The sequence below is a fragment of the Cynara cardunculus genome, assembly GCF_001531365.2.
Source record: "Cynara cardunculus var. scolymus isolate 2C chromosome LG 9, CcrdV1, whole genome shotgun sequence".
Taxonomy (NCBI): Eukaryota; Viridiplantae; Streptophyta; class Magnoliopsida; order Asterales; family Asteraceae; genus Cynara; species Cynara cardunculus.
The window spans coordinates 9,937,179-9,948,183 of record NC_037536.1 but is presented as its reverse complement, the minus strand read 5'-3'; the positions used below and the strand labels follow the sequence as shown (position 1 = coordinate 9,948,183).

At 31.1% G+C, this 11,005-nt stretch overlaps 1 protein-coding gene across 3 annotated transcripts in view; it reads left to right on the top strand.

Annotated features, from left to right (window-relative positions):
* The window catches only part of LOC112518680 (beta-glucosidase BoGH3B-like), a 9,129-nt gene extending 2,524 nt beyond the window's left edge, over nucleotides 1-6,605 (top strand). The window contains exons 3-9 of one of the 3 annotated variants that reach the window (XM_025126459.1): nucleotides 4,202-4,347; nucleotides 4,416-4,659; nucleotides 4,949-5,053; nucleotides 5,210-5,392; nucleotides 5,653-5,710; nucleotides 5,810-5,854; nucleotides 5,971-6,605. In XM_025126459.1, coding sequence (XP_024982227.1) covers nucleotides 4,202-4,347; nucleotides 4,416-4,659; nucleotides 4,949-5,053; nucleotides 5,210-5,392; nucleotides 5,653-5,710; nucleotides 5,810-5,854; nucleotides 5,971-6,458 — 1,269 coding nt within the window. In that variant the 3' untranslated portion in view covers nucleotides 6,459-6,605. Of the gene's footprint in view, nucleotides 1-4,201; nucleotides 4,348-4,415; nucleotides 4,660-4,948; nucleotides 5,054-5,209; nucleotides 5,393-5,652; nucleotides 5,855-5,970 lie in introns of all 3 variants that reach the window. The other 2 variants (XM_025126458.1, XM_025126460.1) reach the window with 2 other exon arrangements.
* The last annotated feature ends 4,400 nt before the right edge of the window (nucleotides 6,606-11,005 follow it).

Sequence of the window (11,005 nt, the reverse complement as noted above, 5' to 3'; positions counted from 1 at the left end):
CAATATGTTATATATGTATATATCTTAAAATAATGATAATATACAATGTATAATATATATATATATATATATGTATGTATGTATGTATGTGTATAAAACAATAATAATTAAAAAAATAATATGTTATTGTTGACTTTGACATTTGATGGGAACAAAATAACTCCAAATTCCAAAAGCAAAAGCATTTCACATGCCATTAGCATTTCCCTATTTTTTTTTACCAAAAAATATTATTTTTTAAAAAATATATTATATTTGTTCAAAAACTTTTACTTGAGCTGTAAATATATTAAGTCAATTAGATCTTTTGAATTATTTATTAATATAACAATATTAAAAAATTGTAGATCACAATTTATTTCGTTAACATTTTAGAGAGAACTTTAAAAGATATGTATTTTTTTGAACAACATAAAATAAGAAGTGTTTTACCTTTTTTTTACAAACAAAATATATCTCGAAAGTAATGTATCATATTTATTTAAGAAATATTTTACTCTAAAATATTTAATTTGCATGCAACTTAATAAGAAAAAGTCAAAAAAGTTAAATGTTTTTTTAAATCATAGCAATGAAAAATGAAAATCATTAATAATAATTTGAAAATCTATGCACTCTTTTTTATTTGTGATTTCATGGTGGTGACACTCTACCGCTGAGTTATATCCCTTTCCTGCCCCCATCGAGAAATAGAACTGATGCTTTATTACACAACTTTTTTCTGAGATGACTTATAAACCTTACATATTGGAATTATATATCATCAATATTCTTTTTCTTTTATTTTTTAGTTAAGTTATCGAAATGATGTGTCATCAACATCATCTTATTAAAACCACACAAGCAAAAAAAGTTAAGGGGTTAACCGGTTTAAAAGGTAACATGTTACTCATTGCTATAACGGGTATATTTTTTAAAGTACGATGCCTTAATAAAAAATAATTTGAAAGTACATTGTTGTAATAAAAAAAAACAAAAGTAGAATGCTATAGTAAAAAAATTATGAAAATAAGTTGTTATTTCATGCACTTTAACTCTTTTCAGTTTGTCCTAAAACAAGTGTCCACCTTTAAGCATATTTTCCAACTTTATGAGACAGAGTAATTGATTACTACCGTTGTTATTTGGTTAATCTGGTTAAATAAAAAGTATATTAATCACACAATTATAAGACTAAGTACTTTTTTGTTTTGTTTTTGGTAGACTGTTATTTTTTTGGGACACAGGTACAATACAACAAAATCGGAATTATGAGACGCTAAAAAGGTCAAAGTGTCCTAATAAACCACATTTTAGGACCAAACAATAAAACTTCCTGTATAAAAAGTGTTCCAATAAGTTTATAGATATAAACCGTTTGCATGAAATTGTTGTATCAGAGTTTCAGATATTTATCTGTTTATAAAAACAAACAATCTTATTGATTATGTTTTCAGACTTAAGCACCATCTCTTATTATTCAGAACTGAAATAAGATTTCAAACTTCAACATCTCTTAAAAAACAAACAACACCTTAAGCTTTTAACAAGTTCTTTAGAACATTTTTAAAATAAAGTGTCTATTCACTATTTTATATGACACTTTTGAGAAATGTCATATAAACACATCTTTTTATTGGACAATTGTGTTTATAGGACATTTTTTAAAATTATGTTTTATAAAATAGCTAATATGAGACTTTTTTTAAGAATATCATAAAACACTTGTTAAGACGTCAAACATCGTCCTATAAAATTATTGTAACACTTTTAGATATGACATTTTATTGTTTGTTCCTATAAACTTCTCTTGCTGTTATTGTCAGGGCCCATGAAATTAGTTGAGATACGTACAAACTGGCCTAAACACTCACAGTTATCTAACAACACGTAAGCCATAATAGATATGATGGAGTTCTCACAAGTGGCAATAATAAAGCTCATTTAAATGGTCTAATATATGCTCTTAGTAGGAGTATCATCATCACATAAGATTTTTTAGTGTACTTAGTGGATGCTTTTGAGTCTAACTAGAAGGGTACTCGCGTAATGCAGCGAAATATATCTCGATTTTAATGTTTCATTTTATTCATTTTCTCTGTCGATATAATACGGTTTTACGCGGTTTTACGTGGTTTTAGAAAACGATAATATTTTTATTTTGGACGAAATATAAATTCGAAAACAAATATGTCAATATTAGTATTAAATTAACTATTTAAAAATTCTCGCTTTATACGTAATTTCTTTAATTCAAAATTTTATTATAATTTAATTTAGATTTAATAATAAAGTAATTTATTTTTGTTTAATAATATAATTTTTATAAAGATGATACTTAAGTATTATGTTAAAATTCAATGATTATCCTAATTATATATTAATTTTTTATATTTAAAATAAGATGTTTATCTTGTATTTGATTATGTTTATCTGCAGTTAGTTACAAGAATTAAAAAATAAGGCTTTAATAAGTTGTACTTATGCATAATTTACTTGTAATATTGAATTTTAAGTAATATGCATCAATACACAATACTTCATACATAAAATATTATTTTTAAGAGTTTTTGTCAAATATTTTATAATATAGTATATATAATCAGATTCCTCATAATGTTGTGTCACAAGTCACATGATAAATACCATGTATTATGCCATCATTATTGAGGTGACTCTTTTTTATGACCCCTCCATGATATTAGACCTCTTGAACGGGAAAATTTATCAAAAATGTGGATTTCTTGTCATCCTTGCACTCGACGAAACCACAACAAGGGTAAAATGGTCATTTTTATCATTCAGATAGTTTATTCAACACAAGTAACAAACAATAATTTAGCTTAATCCATAGAGACAATTTGACCCGTACACACAACTTCATCGATACAAGCTTAATGGAAAGACAACTAAGCAACCCCTTAGTGCCTTGTAAGTAGTTGAATGCTCTCTTATCGCTTTCCAGTAACTTTCACTGTAATTGCTACTCTCAAGTTTTTCTTTAAAGTATATATATATTATTTTTATAAGAAAAAACTCATACACACTTCTCATCTTTGGTGAGATTTAAACCCTTGACCTTGTGGAAGGTTTGGTTAGTATTCCAGTAATTTTCACTGTATTTTTCCTGGTCTTTTTTTTGGCGGCTATTTTGAGTGGGTCGTTTGGTTTGGATTGGGACCCAAGATACTTTTGTTTGACCCAAAGTTCAAGCCTTTTATTTGACCCAAACGTTAAGATTTTTATTGAGTTAAAACCTAATTCAAACCTATTTTGTACATGAGGAGGGTATTCGTGTAATGTATCGAGACACATTTCGATTTCAATGTTTCGTTTTATTTTTTATTTATGTCGATATAATACGATTTTATGTCGTTTTGAAAAAACAATAATGTTTTGATTTTTGAATAAAATATAAATTTGAAAATATCATATAAAATTTGTAAAAAAAATATTAATATTAGTATCAAATTAACTATTTAAAAGTTCTTATTTGTATATTTTTTTTAATTCAAAATTTTTATTATAATTTAATTTAACGAAACGAAGTAACTTAATTTAGGTTTAATAATATATTTTTTATAAAGATAATTCTGTTAGAACTCAATAATTATCCTAATTATATTTTAGATTTTTTATATTTTAAAATGAGATGTTTATTCTCTATTTGATTATGTTTATCTGCAGTTAGTTACACGAATTCAAACATAAAGCTTTTAATAAATTGTACTTATGTACAATTTACTTGTAATCTTGAATTTTAAGTAAAATGCATCAATTTATAATATAGTATAGATATATATTTTATGAACATAATCTTTTTACCGCTATACCGTCACGATAACCGCAATTTCAAATCACGGTCCTGACCGCGATTTCGACCGCGTTAACTGCTTAGCTCTCAAGTATTTGACATGCAGTGTCTCGACTTCTGTACGAAATGGATAATAGAATGGTACCACATGGATTCTTTATAGGTATCCTATCAAAGAACAGCTAATGATCTTGGCTAATTTCCATATCGTCGGGTTGACAACAATAGCTTAATTCGTACTTAGTTTGCCAAAGTGGTCTATGTTGTAGATCTCATCGAACCCCATAGCGACAAGCCTCACATTACACCTTCCCACACCGTTTTGGTCTCTTGGCATCCCACGTACTTAGTTATACATGATCTGTTGCGATGATGAGGTTGAATGATTGCAAGAACGTGTGACGACAGGTATGCCGAGATCCCAGATGGGGAAGATGCTACGAAAGTTTCAGTGAAGACACACAAACTGTTCGTAAAATGACCTCCATGGTTACAGGTTTACAAGGACAACCACCCGAAGGATACCCCAAGAACTACCCTTTTGTAGGCGGAAGGTATACGAGTTTTTTTCTGAATCTTGTGGTTTTGTTTTACGTAATCGATATGCGTTCACTTGTAACAGAACCAACGTCGTTGCATGTGCGAAGCATTTTGTTGGAGATGGTGGTACCGAAAAGGGTGTGGATGCTGGAAACACCAAGTTATCGTATGAGGATTTAGAGAGAATCCATATGGCTCCGTACGTTGACTGTATTTCGCAGGGTGTTTGCACGGTCATGGCTTCTTACTCTAGTTGGAATGGCACCAAACTCCACGAGAGCCATTTTCTGCTGACGGAAACTCTAAAAGAGAAGCTTGGATTCAAGGTTAGACCAAGTGTTCACTTGTAGAAATCATGCCTAGAATCTGTGATCATCTACAGAAACTGCCACCCGTTTCATATGGTTTTAATGGGGATCGCCCCCCACATGTCCGGATCGCCCCCAGGGGCGATTTGGGTGGATATTTTCGCAATTTCGTTTAGAAATGGTTATTTTCTTAATATAGGAGGTATAAATTGGTTATTTTCGTGATTTTCCCATAAATTAATCTGTTGTAATCCGGTTTGAATTTTAGTCACTATTTGACATAAGGCAACATCTTTTTTTGCATCAGGGTTTTGTAATCTCTGATGCTGAAGCACTTGATCGGCTTTCCGATCCTTATGGATCAAATTATCGAAAGTGTGTTTTGTCAGCCATTAATGCAGGGATCGACATGGTAGAGGCTTTAATCTAAGTACTACTTTTTTGCAACTTCTTGTTTTTCCTTTTGTTTATAACATCTCAGGCTAACCATATCAGATATTATCCGTTTTATCCACACCTAGACTCACGAACCGATTTGGGATCGAAAAACTTATTAAGACTATTGTAGGTGATGGTGCCTTTTCGTTACGAGTTATATCTAGAGGAGTTGACACATCTAGTAGAAACTGGGGAGATACCAATAAGCAGGATTGATGATGCTGTTGAGCGGGTTTTACGAGTGAAGTTTGTTGCTGGACTTTTTGAATATCCCTTCAGCGATAAAGCTTTGTTAGATTCAGTTGGTTGCAAGGTACGTTCATCAGAAACCTTTTAACATATTCGCAGTACATATCGAGAGTGATAATGCATTAGAATCTTTTCACATCTCTAGAATATATCTGATCTCCAGGAAACAAGTATAGCTTCTCCAATTAATCCCTTCATACAGATGTAAATTTCACTGGTCCGTAGCCTATTATACGTTAAGTCAATCAGCATTCGTTTTCTGTACGGAAAATAGAGAGCTTGAAAGCCCATATACAATTCACTTTTTCGGACTTGTTGCTGCAGCGACACAGAGGCATAGCACGTGAAGCAGTTCGCAAATCGCTGGTCCTTCTGAAGAATGGTAAAGATCCAAAGAAGCCGTTTTTACCGTTAGACAGGTATGCTAAAAGAATTCTTGTAGCTGGAGCTCATGCTGATGATCTTGGCTATCAATGTGGAGGATGGACCATGACATGGGAAGGAAAAAGTGGCAGAATTACTGCAGGTAATGCACCCTTCTTGTAGTAAATTGACGGTAATTGTTTTGTGCCACCACTGTAAAAATCTGGGTGTTAACTGTTAAACACAAGGCCTGAATTAATGAATTTATAATTTTTCTAGGCACGACGATTTTGGACGCTGTAAAGGAAACCGTGGGAGATAAAACAGAAGTGATATACCATCAAAATCCGTCACCAGAAACCTTGGATAATCAAGATTTCAGCTTCGCCATCGTGGTGGTTGGCGAAACTCCCTATGTGGAGGCGATGGGTGACAATTCAGAGCTCACGATTCCACTCGACGGAGACAAACTAATAACCTCGGTTGCCAGTAGATTGCCGACACTGGTGATCCTAATATCTGGAAGGCCTTTAGTTCTAGAGCCTGAGGTTTTTGGAAATACGGATGCTTTCGTGGCTGCTTGGTTGCCTGGCAGTGAAGGAGGAGGAATCACGGATGTGATATTTGGTGATTACGAGTTTGAAGGGCGACTGCCGATGATGTGGTTTAGGAGAGTCGAACAACTGCCGACAAGTGCTGAAGAGAATAGCTATGATCCTCTTTTCCCCTTTGGCTTTGGTCTAAAGAGCAAGCAGGTTAGCCTGTAAAATGCATCTTCTTGCATTAAGCTTGTTACTATAAATTGCACTTGACAGTTGGCAACTTTTTCCAAGTCTTATCTTCATAAATGCAGTACTCAGCAATGGGTGCCAGAGCTGGATTTTGGGCACCATCTGTGGCATCCATTGCTTTTCCACCCAAAAGCTTGACTGATAGAGGCTACCTTTGTCCTCTTTCTTGCATCATTTTGGTAACTGTAGGTGTTTGGGCCTGCTTGTGCATGCTTCGACTAATCCCATGCGTTTGGTTCGCCTATGGAATGGAATTGAATTCCACACATTCCACAATGGATTTGGTCATTCCATCACAATTGAGAAGGAATTCAATTCAATTCCATCCCATTTTTTTCAAAAGACAAAATTATCCCCATCTTCATTCGAACCAAACGAGCAGTCAAATTCTATCCCAATTTCTTCAAAGTTAAATACCTTTAACAGATTACATTCCTTCAGAAAATATTTTGCGAACCAAACGTCCCCAAGAGATACGGTCATCGGGAATCACCTTCCGTATAGTGACAAAGAATCTGAATGTTTACGGGGAATAGTGAACGGAATTTAATACTTAGTCGTCGTGTCGAAAGTGCATGTTTGTGGTGCTACTTATATAGCATCAATCTGTGGTTCAAGTCCAATGAGGAACAAAAATCTTCTTGTGATCACGGAGGTTCAAATGCGGTGACTCCGGGTAATCTGCAAAGCAGGTGGTCATCTTGGGATTAGTCGGCTCGCATAGCGGGTTGGATATCGAGGTTAATAAAAAAAAAACTGTGTGGGTATCTTTGTATGCCTTGTTTGTTGATCAAATTTAGAATAAAGCAGCATATCACATATCCCTTTTTGTTCTCCACCCTTTTCCAAATCCAAAATCAAACGTATATTCCAACCCAAAGGTAGGGTCTGGAAAATATAAGACGTACACAAATCTGACCTCTAAACCAAAGAGTGAAACGGTTGTTTCCATGAAGATTCGAGAGAGAGTCAGATAAGATATAGTTTTAAATAGCTGATTGTAATCAGCAAATTCGAAACGAGGTCTTGTTGTTGCAGCTGGTTTGATAATGAGAAAGTAGAAAGTGGTTAGTTTTGTCATTTTACCATTCTTTGGTTTATAGATGGTTTATATATATTTTTATACTATATTATAAAGCATTTGATGAAAACTCTTAAAAACTAATCTTTATGTATAAAATACTGTTAATTAATGCATATTACTTAAAATTCAAGATTACGAACCGTCGGAAAATAGAAAATAGTCATTCAACTTCATTTTTTTTTTTCGTTGATTCTTTTTGTAAAAACTCTAGGAAGTCATTTTTCTCAATCATAGAAATAAGAATCAACGAGAACCATCAAGTATTGAGTCTCATTTTCTCGTTTAAATTTTCGGTTTTTAACCCACTCAAAAATCTGTTAAAAACTCAAAATCAAACCGTTTAAATTAAAATCTGAGATACAAGGCTATTAAGGTTTGATAGATGACTTAAAAACAAAGACATATTTGGCTTATTAGTTGAAAAATCGAGCTCTAACAACTGCCATGGAAAGGTCTCCATCAAAATCTGATTTGAAACAGTTCCGTCTTTTTGGCAGAACAGGTCCTCCAAGTTTTTGAAATATAATAATCGCCCACCCAAACTTTCTAATAAATACATTAAGCTCCCTGGTCTTATTTATAACTTATCACTTTAATTAAATGGCATATTAGACCCGTTTAAAAACCTTTCTTCACATTTTTAGTCCACGAAAATTAAAAACTAATTCTTTTTTCCATTTTCATATTTATTTATTGAACCTTTTTTGGGGTGTGACAATATGCAAGGATGAATTTTTTTTGGTAAATAAACTCTATGAGTTGCATAATATTAATTCTTTTATTTTATTTTATTTATAATTTTTTAATTATATCATTTTAAAAATATTAAAATGACACACGAAATTTGAAATACCATTTTTTGTAATAGTGATTACGTTTTTAAGTCATTTTATAAATATCTCGTTCATTTTTCAAGTCATTATATTTTTAGCATCGTTTTGGGTCTAATAATGCAATTAGTAAAAATAATTTAAAATTTCATCAAACCTTGTATTAATATTATGATCTTGAGTTAATGAAAATTTGGTCCCTATGGTTTACGTAATTCACTGATTAAGGTCCTTAAAGCTAACATATTTTAATTAACTGTGTTATTTTGAATAAAATATAAAATTTAAGATATCATAAAAATTTGAAAATATATATCTCGATATTAGTATTAAATTAAGTATTTAAATGTTATCGTTTATAAAACTTTTTTTAATTCAATTTATTTTATTAGAAATTTAAATTTAATTTAGGTTTAATAACAAAGTAATTTATTATTAATTTAATAATATAATATATTATGTAAAAATAATAATCAAGTATTTTGTTAAAACTTATTGATTATCCTAATTATATTTTAATTTTTATATATTTAAAAATGAGATAATTATTATGTATTTGATTATATTTATCTGCAGTTTGTTACATAAATTCAAAAATAAAACTTTAATAAGTTGTACTTATGTACAATTTATTTGTAATCTTAACTTTCACACAATATATATCAATAGACAATATTTATACATAAAAAAGTAATGTTTAAGAGTTTTTGTTAAATATTTTATAATATAGTTTCGATAAAACAATAATAATAATAATAAATAAAATATATTACATATTTGATTGATTTTTATATTTTATGGTTTTTGGCGAGAATTAAATTTTGGGAAAAGTTCAAAAAAACCCAACGGACTTTACTGTTTGGAACGATTAAGTTTTTGAACAATTTTTTTAGAACAAATAAACCCTTGGACTTTACAAAACCTGTTAAATAAGTCCTTGAACTTTCTAAAATATGTTAAATACATTTTGTTAGTGAAAAAGGTACGAAAAAACAATGGATTTTCATATTYTGAACGATCAAGTTCATAAATATTTTTTGAACGATCAAGTTCATAAATATTTTTTGAACGAAAAAAGTACTTACATTAAAAAAAACAAATATACCATTCTCATTACTATTCGTAAAATATACAAAAGTTATATCCAAAGCATAATAATCTGCATACAAATTTTGGACATAATTTTACCAAAAAACTAATGAACTTTTATATTTTGAATGTTTTAGTCCCTAAACATTTTTTAACCAAAAAAATACTTCAATTTATAAAATGAAACAAATATCATTCTCATTACTCTTCTCAAAAGATACAAAAGCTGTACCCAAAGCATAAATAATTTGTATACAAAATTTGAGCATTTTACCAAAAGTTGAACCAAGATATATACCAAAAGTCGCACCAAAAAATACAAACAATCACCCCAAATATACCAAAAGTTGCGCCAAAAATACCAACTATTGTGCCAAAATATATCTTAGGTTGTGCTAAAATATACCAAAGTAACACCTAATCTATGTTAAAGTCGTGGGATGAACAATTCTTCATTTACATCATTAATTTCTGGTGGAGATACAACCATTTGACTTTTTTGTAACCCTTCTTGAGGTCTAAAACATCATCCCTTTCATAATGCTCTTCATCACCAATAGTAATATCACTTTCATCACAGTCTTCATCATTAACAGCAAACTCACTTGAAATTGAATACAACAATCTATAGAACATTCTGGAGTACAGATCAATGCCAAGAAAGTGACTTCAAGAATTTTGAATTTTATAAGCATGAACTAAAACACCATAAACAGTAACTTGACTTGGTGCCATACCAGCAATGAGGGCATTGTGTTGGTCAATCACAGTGCAGGATCAATACTCTGAATGTCTCTAGGGCAAAGACCTGCTATGAAAAACCTCATTTAAGAAGTGGCAATGCAGATAAAGTAACCCCGAAAATCTCAGCCCAGTTGTTATGAATGTATCAACAGAAAACCACAAGGATTAAAAAGGAAAAAAATACAATCAGGATGAGCATGCATGTGCTTATGAAGACAGCTGGAACATCAAGGATTTATGAGAAATCACATGGGCTCGTCATAAGTGCTACATTGAAAAAGAAAGTGCAAGTAGCAGTTAAAACTTTATGCAGCAGAAAATTCAACAGAAGTTAGTGGTCAGGTTGAAGATCGAAGAGAAGAATTGGGGTTGTTTCTATATTGGCATGCTAAGAGTTCAAAATTCATGGTGGTTATCTTTAACTTGGGTTGGGGATTAATCTTAAACAAGAACGATACAATAAAAAGTTTGTGCAATACTCAATCAATTCCACCTGTTTTTATAATGTGGCATACAAGTAACACACCTATCAAGAAGGCAAATTTAACAGTTCATTTAACAGACTGTATTAGAAGGCAAACACTTTTACCTTTCRGCTCATCTRTGACTGTACACAAATAACMTTGTTGATTAAGATATCAGTTAACATATTCACATAAGAAGATAAAAGTTCCTAAAAAGCTATGATGTTCCCATACTATGGAAAAGATGATCATATGTAAAATAAAAAATGATTCACCACCAGATAAAAGTTTGCATTAAAGCCATAAGTTATG